Genomic DNA, 15,637 nt, shown 5'->3' with positions numbered 1-15,637 from the left:
GTCTACAGCACTGACCTGCTTAATTTCCTTCTCTGGCACACCCCATTCCCTTCCCTGAGTCTACAGCACTGACCTGCTTAATTTCCTTCTCTGGCACCCCCCATCCCCTCCCCTGAGTCTACAGCACTGACCTGCTTAATTTCCTTCTCTGGCACCCCCCATCCCCTCCCCTGAGTCTACAGCACTGACCTGCTTAATCTCCTTCTCTGGCACCCCCCATCCCCTCCCCTGAGTCTACAGCACTGACCTGCTTAATTTCCTTTTCCGGCACCCCCCATCCCCCTCCATGAGTCTACAGAACTGACCTGCTTAATTTCCTTCTCTGGCACACCCCATTCCCTTCCCTGAGTCTACAGCACTGACCTGCTTAATTTCCTTCTCTGGCACCCCCCATCCCCTCCCCTGAGTCTACAGCACTGACCTGCTTAATCTCTTTTTCCGGCACCCCCCATCCCCTCCCTGAGTCTACAGCACTGACCTGCTTAATCTCCTTTTCCGGCACCCCCCATCCCCCTCCCTGAGTCTACAGCACTGACCTGCTTAATCTCCTTCTCTGGCACCCCCCATCCCCTCCCCTGAGTCTACAGCACTGACCTGCTTAATCTCCTTCTCTGGCACCCCCCATCCCCTTCCCTAAGTCTACAGCACTGACCTGCTTAATCTCCTTCTCTGGCACCCCCCATCCCCTCCCCTGAGTCTACAGCACTGACCTGCTTAATCTCCTTCTCTGGCACCCCCCATCCCCTCCCCTGAGTCTACAGCACTGACCTGCTTAATCTCCTTTTCCGGCACCCCCCATCCCCTTCCCTGAGTCTACAGCACTGACCTGCTTAATCTCCTTCTCTGGCACCCCCCATCCCCTCCCCTGAGTCTACAGCACTGACCTGCTTAATCTCCTTTTCCGGCACCCCCCATCCCCTTCCCTGAGTCTACAGCACTGACCTGCTTAATCTCCTTTTCTGGCACCCCCCATCCCCTCCCCTGAGTCTACAGCACTGACCTGCTTAATCTCCTTCTCCGGCACACCCCATCCCCTCCCCTGAGTCTACAGCACTGACCTGCTTAATTTCCTTCTCCGGCACCCCCTATCCCCTTCCCTGAGTCTACAGCACTGACCTGCTTAATCTCCTTTTCCGGCACCCCCCATCCCCTTGCCTGAGTCTACAGCACTGACCTGCTTAATCTCCTTTTCCGGCATCCCCCATCCCCTCCCTGAGTCTACCGCACTGACCTGCTTAATTTCCTTTTCCGGCACCCCCCATCCCCTTCCCTGAGTCTACAGCACTGACCTGCTTAATCTCCTTCTCTGGCACCCCCCATCCCCTCCCCTGAGTCTACAGCACTGACCTGCTTAATTTCCTTTTCCGGCACCCCCCATTTCCCTCCCTGAGTCTACAGAACTGACCTGCTTAATTTCCTTCTCTGGCACCCCCCATCCCCTCCCCTGAGTCTACAGCACTGACCTGCTTAATCTCCTTTTCCGGCACCCCCATCCCCTTACCTAAGTCTACAGCACTGACCTGCTTAATTTCCTTCTCTGGCACACCCCATTCCCTTCCCTGAGTCTACAGCACTGACCTGCTTAATTTCCTTCTCTGGCACCCCCCATCCCCTCCCCTGAGTCTACAGCACTGACCTGCTTAATTTCCTTCTCTGGCACCCCCCATCCCCTCCCCTGAGTCTACAGCACTGACCTGCTTAATCTCCTTCTCTGGCACCCCCCATCCCCTCCCCTGAGTCTACAGCACTGACCTGCTTAATTTCCTTTTCCGGCACCCCCCATCCCCCTCCCTGAGTCTACAGAACTGACCTGCTTAATTTCCTTCTCTGGCACACCCCATTCCCTTCCCTGAGTCTACAGCACTGACCTGCTTAATTTCCTTCTCTGGCACCCCCCATCCCCTCCCCTGAGTCTACAGCACTGACCTGCTTAATCTCTTTTTCCGGCACCCCCCATCCCCTCCCTGAGTCTACAGCACTGACCTGCTTAATCTCCTTTTCCGGCACCCCCCATCCCCCTCCCTGAGTCTACAGCACTGACCTGCTTAATCTCCTTCTCTGGCACCCCCCATCCCCTCCCCTGAGTCTACAGCACTGACCTGCTTAATCTCCTTCTCTGGCACCCCCCATCCCCTTCCCTAAGTCTACAGCACTGACCTGCTTAATCTCCTTCTCTGGCACCCCCCATCCCCTCCCCTGAGTCTACAGCACTGACCTGCTTAATCTCCTTCTCTGGCACCCCCCATCCCCTCCCCTGAGTCTACAGCACTGACCTGCTTAATCTCCTTTTCCGGCACCCCCCATCCCCTTCCCTGAGTCTACAGCACTGACCTGCTTAATCTCCTTCTCTGGCACCCCCCATCCCCTCCCCTGAGTCTACAGCACTGACCTGCTTAATCTCCTTTTCCGGCACCCCCCATCCCCTTCCCTGAGTCTACAGCACTGACCTGCTTAATCTCCTTTTCTGGCACCCCCCATCCCCTCCCCTGAGTCTACAGCACTGACCTGCTTAATCTCCTTCTCCGGCACACCCCATCCCCTCCCCTGAGTCTACAGCACTGACCTGCTTAATTTCCTTCTCCGGCACCCCCTATCCCCTTCCCTGAGTCTACAGCACTGACCTGCTTAATCTCCTTTTCCGGCACCCCCCATCCCCCTCCCCTGAGTCTACAGCACTGACCTGCTTAATCTCCTTTTCCGGCACCCCCCATCCCCTCCCTGAGTCTACAGCACTGACCTGCTTAATCTCCTTCTCCGGCACCCCCCATCCCCTCCCCTGAGTCTACAGCACTGACCTGCTTAATCTCCTTTTCCGGCACCCCCCATCCCCCTCCCCTGAGTCTACAGCACTGACCTGCTTAATCTCCTTTTCCGGCACCCCCCATCCCCCTCCCCTGAGTCTACAGCACTGACCTGCTTAATCTCCTTCTCTGGCACCCCCCATCCCCTCCCCTGAGTCTACAGAACTGACCTGCTTAATTTCCTTCTCTGGCACCCCCCATCCCCTTCCCTGAGTCTACAGCACTGACCTGCTTAATCTCCTTTTCCGGCACCCCCCATCCCCTTGCCTGAGTCTACAGCACTGACCTGCTTAATCTCCTTTTCCGGCACCCCCCATCCCCTCCCTGAGTCTACAGCACTGACCTGCTTAATCTCCTTCTCCGGCACCCCCCATCCCCTCCCCTGAGTCTACAGCACTGACCTGCTTAATCTCCTTTTCCGGCACCCCCCATCCCCTTGCCTGAGTCTACAGCACTGACCTGCTTAATCTCCTTTTCCGGCATCCCCCATCCCCTCCCTGAGTCTACCGCACTGACCTGCTTAATTTCCTTTTCCGGCACCCCCCATCCCCTTCCCTGAGGCTACAGCACAGACCTGCTTAATCTCCTTCTCTGGCACCCCCCTGAGTCGGGCGTAGAGCAGGATGTGCTCCTCTGACGTCATCTCGTCAATCAGCGCGTCAAACTGAGGACAGTAGCCAATACACCGGTGAACACGATGGATGTCTGTCGCGATGCTGTTTAAGAGGACAAGAACTTTTCAAGGCTTTACTCCCGAAAAGAGAGACCAAACATAAAAACTGCAATAGTCCAGTTTCGAATTCCACTGTGCCTGCTGGTCAGAGGCACTGAGGACGCATAAATACAGTGCAAGCATCGGTTTCAATTGAATCGATTGCAAATACCAGCGAGATCGTGAAGTATTCACAGGTTTTTGCTTTGTTTTATTCCAAGCTCCAGAGGATTCTCGCTGGTATGCGCATGTAATTTGCCTCAAGTCGAGGCTTACAATGTATTTATGCATCCTTAGTCTGTAAGTCCAGCGGTCATAGTGGAACTAGAAATTAGGCTATTCAATCTCTTCGCCTTTCTTGTGATACTTTGGTTGCCTATGGGGGTATTCCTTAGTGATTTTATACAAGCTTCCATATTGAGAAAAATAAAAATTGTTGTCTTTATTTTTCAGAAGGGTATCAATATTTCTTTGCTCTCTTATTTACAGCAGTTATAATAATTCTTTAAACTCTAAAAAAACGCGAATCAAGTACGCGCCAAAGGCTCGTGTCAATCAAATCAGCGCAATTGGGTTGACCGACTAATTGCGGAAAAGATTAACGAATTACAAGCCAAAGCTCGCAAAACACTCGAAGATTCTTGATATGACTTGTAATAACAACAGTAAACATCAGTCGAATTTGTTATATAGTACCGGTACGAGTTGAGCACGGCATCGCCCGCCGTCATGGCAGTATCCCCTGTCAACATTTTAAAGGTACTTGTCTTCCCTGCGCCGTTTACGCCCAGCAGACCGAAGCACTGCGCAAAGACAAACAATAAAATTAGTTGCAAATAAATCAGCAGAGTAAGGTTGCATGTCAAGACATCTTTCATCCTCGAAAACACAGAGAGTTAAGGTCAGCGAGGCTGCGGAGTAGGAGGGGGAGGTAGAGAGGAGGAAGGAGGGAAAACACGTTATTTTTTTTCTTATCTCCCACCAACAACCCCTGTTTCCATGACACTTAGGAAGGTCATCAGTATTTCATTTCTTACCGACATGACAGAAAAGCACGACTTGAAAATAAGCTGATTTCGCATCAAATAAGGCGAAAAACTTAGTGAGTAATATCAAACAAAATAACAAATACGACTTTTTTTAAATTGATGCGACTTTTTGTAAAATGTCATTGAAGTTTGAGGTTTTGTCCCTGAGCTCATACATAGCTCAAGGAAAAAATTATCTTAAAAGCCAAAATTTCGGTATGTGCATCGGCCTCACGTTATTTGTATTTTGAAAAGGGAAAATCAGTCCGGAATACAAGGAACTGATGGCCATTTTAAGAAATTATATCTTCTTTTTCCATCTCTTCGAAGTGCGCATGTTCAGGGTTTTTTCCGTCACGTCTTTATTACCTATTATCAGTCATATTATATATTAACAAGTAAGATATTAATCGGTTTAAATATAAACGTTTATCTCAAACAATGTTTGTGTTTTCCAAATATTTTGCTGTCTTTCTGATACTAGCGAACAAGTTCGAAGCTCCAAGCAAGTGCTGGTTGTGACGTCATACCGCTACTCGACCAATCAAAAACGTTTGGCGAACACAGGTGGCGCTTTTAATAGTATAAATACGTAATACCAGGTCAGGTACATACCTCTCCCTGGGGGACACCAACGCATAACCGGTCCACCGCCAGGTGCTTGCCCCTCTTGCGAGAATAGTAAATCTGTAAAACACCACGGGAATAGTAAATCTGTAAAGACACCACTGGAATAGTAAATCTGTAAAGACACCACGGGAATAGTAAATCTGTAAAAACACCACGGGAAAAGTTAGTGTCCAAACGGTCGCATTTGCTGCTCTATTTTTTTCAAAATTTGACAGAAAATAATAAGTGCTATATAATACATTGCGTATTTTAACGCATATTTTTTTTAATAAAAGGGGGGGGGGTGTAAAATTTGTTTACAAGTCCTTTGCAAAGAGATTATAATCAAGATTAAAGGCGTGTTTTTTTAATCGTGATTCCGGCATGAGAATGATTAGAACGCTTATCCCGCGTTCTCATTCTGGAATGGAATGAAGGCCATTCCACCCATTTTACTACCTGTAACAGATTGACTCGAATGCCATTCTGAACATTCTCTACCAACCATTCCCATTCCAGAATAATAGGAAAAAAACGCGCCCTAATCTTTCTTAACAGAGGGAGAATGGAGGGTGGGGAGGGACGGGGCTTGTGTATTTAGAAACGCAACTGACCTTCGTGAGATTTTCGATCTTGACGAGATCGTCGTCGGCATCACCTCGGAGCACCCGATCTCGCTCGGCAGCTACGTCTTCATCTTCGGTTTCAATTGGAAGTTGGGAGACCGGGATACGCCTGAAAACAAAATCATACCCAAACCAAAGATTATCATATGGTCCTTTCAGTCTTCCATTGTTTCCCGCCGTACTTGTTATTGAAACTGATAGAGTCGCGATAGCTCAGCGGTACGGGCTCTGCCTTCGCTTTATATTGGATACAGTTAATTTCTCCGTAAGTCACGTGTCGCAAAACAAACTGCATTAAACTGTAAAAGAACCGATGGGGACGGTGGCCCGTGGCACCATCTTCAGTGACAGTGCTTACAAACTAGAACTTATACACATGTGTGTAAACAGTGTGGAGCAGTCTGTATCTTAACAAGCGCTGGTGAGTATGCGCTGGTGAGTATGCCTAAATAGATACTTGCACTATAGACATGCAACACATTTAATTTATATAACTATAGCTTCGCGCAAACGGCAAAACCATCACTTACCTCTTTTTCAAGAAAAACTTTCACTTACCGTCTTTTCAAGAAAAACTTTCACTTACCGTCGTTTCAAGAAGAAACGTTTACTTACCGTCATTTCAAGAAGAATTTGAACTCTATGTAGATGGTCAAGATGAAGAATGCGAAGCCTCACCGTCTTTTCAAGAAGAATTTGAACTCTATGAGGATGGTCAGGATGAAGAATGCAAAGCCTTACTTACCGTCTTTTCAAGAAGAATTTAAACTCTATGAGGATGGTCAGGATGAAGAATGCGAAGCCTTCCATGAGCATACACACGAGGTTCCTGCTGACGATCATCCATTCGAAAGGAGACTTGATCGAGTCTTCCTCGCCTGAAACAAGACAATAGGTAAATTTTCGGGTTTTTTTTTCAAACCATGACAACCGCTATGTTCAAAGCAAAACTTCCAAAAATGATCGGATGTACATTTACGCTTCCTTTCCCCACTTTCCCCTTAATTCTTAGAAATAAAACAAATTCTATGCGACCCAAAACACATCCACGCTAAAGGTTGTTCTCACTTAGACACAAGAGTAACTAAACTGTTTGATTTTCTTGTGCATGCACTGTGATACACTTGTTTGTGTAATTGCTCTTACGCTTGCTTCCAAGCAAAACCTGAAGAGGCCGGGGAAACGTTCTCATATTACCTATCTGTCTGTAGTACTCCGACAAGTACTGGTTGTACGCCAGATCCATGAGCCCTCGCCCCAGGCAGTAGTTGGGGAACCCCAGGCTGATCAACTTGATGACATCATTCACGTCTGTAAGTACCTGCCAATCAAACGTTTGATTAGAACATCACGAAAGACAGTATACAAGGACCTTGCTATATTGTAACGTGATACAAACTGTTGTTATGCTAAAGCATGCAAGCACGTTTCTGAGCGACGGATGGTAACCAGAACTTAAAAATTTTCCTACTTTGTAAAGTTTTTTTTGCTTCAATGCAATGAGAAAAGACGTATGTGTTCCACCACGCAGTCTCACATATAAAAAACCTGCTAACGTTGCGGTAGGGTTAAACCCAAAAACTTCCTACTTCCGGTTGCCGTCCTTCGCCCAGAAACGTGTTTGCCTGGAGTTATATGTCACTTGTGGGGCAACTATTACCTCATCGTCAGGAAAGAGCTGTAAGATGAATGTAGTGACGGTAGCAGTGACACCGACGAAGAGATTCAGCACGATCATAGCGACGTACGCCGAGCTCGCCTCACTGAAGCAGAACGCACTTGGGTACATCATAGGCGTGATAGACCAGCTGATCGTTGAGGAATACAATAGTTAGTATGGTAGAAACAGAAGGGGCACAGTTAAAACAACACTAGTCTAGTACAGTAGTTTAAGCGGGGCACGAGGGGCACGGTTAAAATAAGAAATACACTTGTCTAGTAAGTAGTTAAACGGGTACGGTTGAAGACTTATTTTACTGAAGGCTTAAAACAAGCAGTAGTCTAGTAAAAAAAAAACAGGACCCGGGAAGCACGGTTAATACAAGAAATGCACTAGTAGTCAAACGGGCACGATTTTTTTTACTGAAGGTAAAACGAGAGATACAGTAATCTGGTACAGAAGTTGAAGGGCGCGGTTGAAAAGTTATTTTACTGAAGGTTAAAACGAGAAATGCAGAAGTCTAGTACAGTAGTTAACGGGCACGGTTGATTTTACAATTGGTTAAAACGAGAGATACAGTAAAATTAGGGAAATACATCCAATATAAGGATAAAATGTGTGTTTAACGCCTCTGTGAAAACAAAGTAGTTCCCTAACGTTTCGAGCGTTAGACCTTCGTTGGAGCGGAAGGGACGAACAATAGGCAGTCGACAAACGTTGCGCGCGCGACCCAAGTGCAAAAAGGTTCGTTCAAACGTCGTAATAACCATAAACCATATTCATATAATACGATAATACAACGTTCTAATTTAGTCTACAAGAGATCCAGTATTCTAGAAGCTCAAGGGGGACTTGTACCATTTGGAAAGTTGTGTAGCTTCGTGTATTTGACAAAAAGAGGTTGGGGTGGTTCTGGGCAGCACAAGAATGAGTGCGTTAAAAAAAGCCTTACCCGTAAAGCATAAAGAGCCCTACGACAGCGGGGAAGTTCGTCTCAGAGGCGTAGGCGGGAACTCCAAATAGGTAGAGCAACGTTATACAAGCCAAGGCGGGGATGAGGTAGTTACACTAAGAATAAAGCAAAACAGGACCTATAAGGTAGTTACACTAAGAATAAAGCAAAACAGGACCTATAAGGTAGTTACACTAAGAATAAAGCAAAACAGGACCTATAAGGTAGTTACACTAAGAATAAAGCAAAACAGGACCTATAAGGTAGTTACACTAATAATACCAGGATCACCTCGGATTCTTTTGGGACGATTACTAGCAAAATTTCCTCGAAAACGATAGATGGTTCTAAATTTTCCTCATGCTCGCTGGCCACTAAATAGAGAGACGTTCGAGGCTCTGGGACCAGGGTAGGTTATTTTAATCAACCTACACGAAATGCAGGCTTGTTATAAAGTCCAAATAAAGGCCGATTTAGACAGCACGATTCAATCGTATGCGACCCGCCTACGACATGTCTTACTCCTAAATTACACACAAAGACTTTCGTAGTCGAGCATAGTAGCAGGCTATGATCTACAATCTGCGACTCGAGTTGTAGAGGTGTCGCATAATACTAAACCGTGCTGTCTAAATCAGCCTTAAAAGTTAAGATCGCTCACCATGTCCCATAGATAGTTAGAAAGCCAGTAAACGACAGGGTCGACGCCGCTGACAAACTGTAAGTGCTTCGCTTTGGTAGACCTCTCCGTTACGAGAAACACGACGAAGCTTGCAGGTACGAAAGACATGGCGATGATAACGAAGATGGCGATAACCAGATCCGTGCCTTGCCGCCTGGTGAAGGTGAAGCGAACAATCAAAGAGCCACACCTTTGCTCTTGTTTTATTTAACATTAAAGTTAAATATTTCATTTACCAAATTCATACGACAATATCGAAATAGCAAGCCTAAATCAGCCGATGGAAATGGATGCTTTCTCGCACTTGGTACTTTGATGACAAAATGGCGGCTGGCAGAGACTGATGGTGACAGACCCCGGCCTCGGATAACTATGCGTTTGCCATCGTCCAAATATTTAAAGATAGTGTTAAGAGGGTCACCACGATGATGCGCAGGGAAATGCGGTACCAAGGTTTAGCAGGGATCCTCTAGAGGAAAAGAGTCTCCGGTAAAGGGCCATTCTTGAGGCTAGTATGACTATAGGCAAGCTGTAGTATAACTATTTGGTCTGCGTAATCGTGGAGGAATCAGGAAAAACAGCAACCCAAAGTTGAAATGGTTATTCTACGCCTCTGTTAATAGTTTCGCTGAAGTTTTGAGTGTTAGCCATATATTGGACAAGCTCTTTTGCTTTGACGAAGGGCTAACGCTCTAAACGTCAACGAAAGTACTCCGTGTTCACAGGGGCTTAAAACATGTAATTTCAACCTTGTGTTGATTTATTTCCCTTTCTTGAGGCAAAGGTTTTATTCTACCCGCTATTAGATACGGTACTTACAAATAATCCGCTGACAGATGAACTGCAGACGTGGAGTTAAACGGGAAGGGATGGTTATAGGCTGTGATTCCTGGAAACAAACAGACTTACGTCAGCTTTATTCAGACGTTTTTCCGAGTTAAGAAAAAATACTAGCATTAATCCCATCATGCCCATCCGCAGTGTTTACTTCTTCTATAACTTTAAATTCGTAAACAAACCCATTGTTGATTTCTAAAATTTTTACTACTGAACCATCCATACACTACGAGGCTATAAATTTCTGTATGCAATGTTTTAATCATATTAAGCGGCCTTTTAAGGCCGCTTAATATGATTAAAAGCAGTGTGTTGGTGTCATTATGTATATACCGTATGCAACAGGAATAAATACAAAAAGCCCAAAAAGCAACAGAGATGCCCTTACTCTTGGGGATAGACGCGCTTATTCATCGATGTGCATGTACCTTACAATAAGCGACAGGGTTGCTTTTACTTTTGGGGATAGACACGCTTATTCATCAATGTGTATGTACATTACAATAAGCGACAGGGTTGACCTTTCTTACTCTTGGGGTTAGATGCGCTTATTTATCGATGTGTATGTACATACCATAAGCGGCAGGATTGCCTTTACTCTTGGGGATAGATGCGCGTAAAATAGCGTTATTCATCACATTCAGGTACGTCGGTAATGCGTGGTAACCCTTGTTGTTGTACCAAGACTACCAAAAAAAAAAAAAAAACTTAGAAATTTTTGTCTTGTGTTAGACTCACGGGGCGCAGGCTAGGGGCGAATAAGTCCGTTATAGGAGTGGTAATGTTTCACAATACATGCTTAAAGGAAGTCATATACCCCTCGCACTGGCTTTTGTGTCTTTCAAATGCGACTATAGTTTCTGGGCGGGAAAGACAATTATAGGAGTAAAAGAGTTTGAAAACAGTCCATTTAAGAAGTCATTAACCTTTGCTGTTGTTTTAACGGGGGAAAGGGCGTTTTGGGGCAGTTTAGGGAAGTATAGGATTAAACATGTTAAACAAGACATGTTCGTATAAAATCTAATGTACCTTGGAAGCTTCACGTATGGCGAGGCGTCTCACGGCATCGATATGAACACTGTCCAGCCTCGATGGAACAAACTGCACGACGTTACCAAACGACAGCGCCCCGTACCTGGACGCGATCAAATAGGTGCAGTCAAGAATAAATACTACAGCTATAAATAAATACAATAATATACTACAATACGGTAAATAAATACTAAAACAGGTGATAAGGTCACTCGATAGAATCTGAAACCAAATACGTAATACGTCAAGAATAAATACTACAGCTACTAAGAACTATTACATACTAGTAGCGGATCTAGGGAGGCCATGGGCTTCAGGATAAAATAAAATAAAAACTCATGGGTTACCTGTGCATTCTGAATGTCTGCGTGGTATAGAGCAAGTACTCGGACATGGGTTACCTGTGGATTCTGGATGTCTGCGTGGTATAGAGCAAGTACTCGGACATGGGTTACCTGTGGATTCTGGATGTCTGCGTGGTATAGAGCAAGTACTCGGACATGGGTTACCTGTGCATTCTGAATGTCTGCGTGGTATAGAGTAAGTACTCTGACATGTTTCTGCCGGTCACATTTTGAAGCGTGTCACGTGTTATCGTCACCAGTTCCTTGGGCTGCTTCCCGGCCGCGCCCTGATCGCACAAGTACCACGTGCCATTTGCCGAACACCGACATCCTGGCCCCGCCTTCTGATGCGTCACCGACTCTGACACATTCATAGAGCTATTGGTGTAGTAAATGTACGAGAATCGATGCTTATTCGGCTTCAGATAGACTCCCGAGACCTCGTCGATCGCTTTCCGACAAGACTTATCGAACATCAGGGCGACTTGGGACTTCGTGAGCTTCACTGTCGAGTTGAGCAAGTCGTACTGGGGATATCGTAAGCAGCACGTCGCACCGATACCGGACGACAACGTCAGGGTCTGCTCGAGCCTCTTTGCGAGGATGTTCATGCCTTTGGCCTCGTTGCCGAATGGTATGTAGTTGGGCTGATAGAACATAGAAGGCGATAGCTCCAAAGGGGGGAGGTCTGGCTTGGGCGGAAGTGAAAGTGCCATTGTCATGGCAATGCAAATAAATAGAGCAGGAAGGAGAATTTGCGAGATGACACCCTTGAAGTTACGTCGCGCGTAGTGAAAGCGTTTGAGCATCAGTGCGTAGAATTGCTGCCACTGGAGTGCCGAGCCGGTCAACGTATGACTTCCTACTCCTTCAAACAAACCAGCAGCGTGGCCGTTAGATGCCTCATCTGAAAGACGAATGAGATTAAACATGATTAGGCGAAGGCGACAAGTAGTTCAGATCTTGGTTCCAGAGCCTTGAACGTCTATACGAGCGTAGAAACTATACATGTTGTAAAGTTATCCTCTATAAAAAAAGGTTAATTGTATTGTATTCTGTGTTAGGTGATAGCTTACGAAGACCTATTTCGGCATACAGGTTCTGGAACCGATTACATAATTAAAGGAACTTTATCAATGTCGAATGTAAAATAGAATTATTATTTTTATTGACTATTTGTAAGAATAACAATATTGAGAGCTATACTTTAGCGATGACTTTAACAGAATAATATATATTTTTTACTTAAAGAGTTATTAATTCGGCATGGTATTCTCCGGTACTCAGAAGAAACATAATGAGATCCGGTGATTTCAGATGGTTATTTCGAAATTTCTTTCCGTTGTAAACAATTGAAGTTTTACATTTTTTAAAACAGGTGTCGGAACCACAAGACTTACCACACACCGTAGAACCTCGTTAATAAGGACACCGTTTGGAACCACAAGACTTACCACATACAGTAGAACCTCGTTAATAAGGACACCGTTTGGGACCACAAGACTTACCACACACAGTAGAACCTCGTTAATAAGGACACCGTTTGGAACCACAAGACTTACCACACACAGTAGAACCTTGTTAATAAGGACACCGTTTGGAACCACAAGACTTACCACACACAGTAGAACCTCGTTAATAAGGACACCGTTTGGAACCACAAGACTTACCACATACAGTAGAACCTCGTTAATAAGGACACCGTTTGGAACCACAAGACTTACCACACACAGTAGAACCTCTTTAATAAGGACACCGTTTGGAACCACAAGACTTACCACACACAGTAGAACCTCGTGAATAAGAACACCGTTCGGAACCACAAGACTTACCACACACAGTAGAACCTCGTTAATAAGAACACCGTTTGGAACCAAGACTTACCACATACAGTAGAACCTCTTTAATAAGGACACCGTTTGGAACCACAAGACTTACCACACACAGTAGAACCTCGTTAATAAGAACACCGTTTGGAACCAAGACTTACCACATACAGTAGAACCTCTTTAATAAGGACACCGTTTGGAACCACAAGACTTACCACATACAGTAGAACCTCTTTAATAAGGACACCGTTTGGAACCACAAGACTTACCACACACAGTAGAACCTCGTTAATAAGAACACCGTTTGGAACCACAAGACTTACCACACACAGTAGGACCTCGTTAATAAGAACACCGTTTGGAACCAAGACTTACCACATACAGTAGAACCTCTTTAATAAGGACAACGTTTGGAACCACAAGACTTACCACACACAGTAGAACCTCGTTAATAAGGACACCTTTCGGAACCACAAGACTTACCACATACAGCATTACCTCGTTAATAAGAACACCGTTTAGAACCACAAATCTTTCTGCAAGCGACTTCTCCCTTCGGCGTCTCCCTCCCCTATCTAATCTTTCTGCCCTCACACAAGTTTTCCCGCGCTCGGACTCACAAAAACGCTAGCTACGCAGGCTGGATGCGTTCATTTGGATTTTGTTTTGTTCTGGTTCGTGGGTACTGCTCACGGCCGGTACAGGCCGCTCTAGGGGTAATGGAGTTGGTAAGCGTGTCACGGCCGGTACAGGCCGCTCTAGGGGTAATGGAGTTGGTAAGTGTGTCACGGCCGGTACAGGCCGCTCTAGGGGTAATGGAGTTGGTAAGCGTGTCATGGCCGGTACAGGCCGCTCTAGGGGTAATGGAGATGGTAAGCGTGTCACGGTCGGTACAGGCCGCTCTAGGGGTAAATGAGTTGGTAAGTGTGTCACGGCCGGTACTGGCCGCTCTAGGGGTAAATGAGTTGTGAAGCATGTCACGGCCAATACAGGCCGCTCTAGGGGTTAATGAGTTGGTAAGCGTGTCACGGCCGGTACAGGCCGCTCTAGGGGTAAATGAGTAGGTAAGCATGTCACGGCCGGTACAGGCCGCTCTAGGGGTAAATGAGTAGGTAAGCTGGTCACGGCCGGTACAGGCCGCTCTAGGGGTAAATCAGTAGGTAAGCGTGTCACGGCCGGTACAGGCCGCTCTAGGGGTAAATGAGTTGGTAAGCGTGTCACGTCCGGTAAAGGCCGCTCTAGGGGTAAATGAGTAGGTAAGCTGGTCACGGCCGGTACAGGCTGCTCTAGGGGTAAATGAGTTGGCAAGCGTGTCACGGCCGGTACAGGCCGCTCTAGGGGTAATGGAGTTGGTAAGCGTGTCACGGCCGGCACAGGCCGTTCTAGGGGTAAATAAGTTGTGAAGCGTGTCACGGCCGGTACAGGCCGCCCTAGGGGTAAATGAGTAGGTAAGCGTGTCACGGCCGGTACAGGCCGCCCTAGGGGTAAATGAGTAGGTAAGCGTGTCACGGCCGGTACAGGCCGTTCTAGGGGTAAATGAGTAGGTAAGCGTGTCACGGCCGGTACAGGCCACTCTAGGGGTAAATGAGCTGGTAAGTGTGTCACTGCCGGTACAGGCCGCTCTAGGAGTAATGGTGTTGGTAAGCGTGTCACGGCCGGTACAAGCCGCTCTAGGGGTAAATCAGTAGGTAAGTGTGTCACGGCCGGTACAGGCCGCTCTAGGGGTAATGGAGTTGGTAAGCGTGTCACGGCCGGTACAGGCCGCTCCAGGGGTAAATGGGTTGGTAAGCATGTCACGGCCGGTACAGGCCGCTCTAGGGGTAAATGAGTAGGTAAGCGTGTCACGGCCGGTACAGGCTGCTCTAGGGGTAAATGAGTTGGTAAGCGTGTCACGGCCGGAACAGGCCGCTCTAGGGGTAAATGAGTGGGTAAGCGTGTCACGGCCGGTACAGGCCGCTCTAGGGGTAATGGAGTTGTGAAGCGTGTCACGGCCGGTACAGGCCGCTCTAGGGGTAAATGAGTAGGTAAGCGTGTCACGGCCGGTACAGGCCGCTCTAGGGGTAAATGAGTTGGTAAGCGTGTCACGGCCGGTACAGGCCGCTCTAGGGGTAAATCAGTAGGTAAGCGTGTCACGGCCGGTACAGGTCGCTCTAGGGGTAAATGAGTAGGTAAGCGTGTCACGGCTGGTACAGGTTGCTCTAGGGGTAAATGAGTTGGTAAGCGTGTCACGGCCGGTAAAGGCCGCTGTAGGGGTAAATGAGTTGGTAAGCATGTCACGGTCGGTACAGGCCGCTCTAGGGGTAAATGAGTTGTGAAGCGTGTCACGGCCGGTACAGGCCGCTCTAGGGGTACATGAGTTAGTAAGCGTGTAAGCGTGTCACCGCCGGTACAGGCCGCTCTAGGGGTACATGAGTTAGTAAGCGTGTCACGGCTGGTACAGGTCGCTCTAGGGGTAAATGAGTAGGTAAGCGTGTCACGGCTGGTACAGGTCGCTCTAGGGGTAAATGAGTAGGTAAGCGTGTCAC

General features: G+C 47.0%; 1 protein-coding gene across 2 annotated transcripts in view; it reads right to left on the bottom strand.

Annotated features, from left to right (window-relative positions):
- The window catches only part of LOC5510491 (ATP-binding cassette sub-family A member 2), a 67,237-nt gene that overhangs the window by 8,638 nt on the left and 42,962 nt on the right, over positions 1 to 15,637 (bottom strand). For both annotated transcript variants that reach the window (XM_048730950.1, XM_048730951.1), the window contains 13 exons: positions 11,449 to 12,190; positions 10,937 to 11,042; positions 10,482 to 10,593; positions 9,890 to 9,959; positions 9,050 to 9,224; positions 8,389 to 8,504; positions 7,437 to 7,584; positions 6,974 to 7,097; positions 6,522 to 6,654; positions 5,765 to 5,885; positions 5,157 to 5,228; positions 4,210 to 4,316; positions 3,376 to 3,517 (listed from right to left, as the gene is read on the bottom strand). In XM_048730950.1, the coding sequence (XP_048586907.1) occupies positions 3,376 to 3,517; positions 4,210 to 4,316; positions 5,157 to 5,228; positions 5,765 to 5,885; positions 6,522 to 6,654; positions 6,974 to 7,097; positions 7,437 to 7,584; positions 8,389 to 8,504; positions 9,050 to 9,224; positions 9,890 to 9,959; positions 10,482 to 10,593; positions 10,937 to 11,042; positions 11,449 to 12,190 (2,168 nt within the window). The remainder of the gene's footprint in view (positions 1 to 3,375; positions 3,518 to 4,209; positions 4,317 to 5,156; positions 5,229 to 5,764; positions 5,886 to 6,521; positions 6,655 to 6,973; positions 7,098 to 7,436; positions 7,585 to 8,388; positions 8,505 to 9,049; positions 9,225 to 9,889; positions 9,960 to 10,481; positions 10,594 to 10,936; positions 11,043 to 11,448; positions 12,191 to 15,637) is intronic.

This window comes from Nematostella vectensis, chromosome 8 (genome assembly GCF_932526225.1).
Source record: "Nematostella vectensis chromosome 8, jaNemVect1.1, whole genome shotgun sequence".
Classification (NCBI taxonomy): domain Eukaryota; kingdom Metazoa; phylum Cnidaria; class Anthozoa; order Actiniaria; family Edwardsiidae; genus Nematostella; species Nematostella vectensis.
This window is presented reverse-complemented; position numbering and strand designations above follow the sequence as displayed.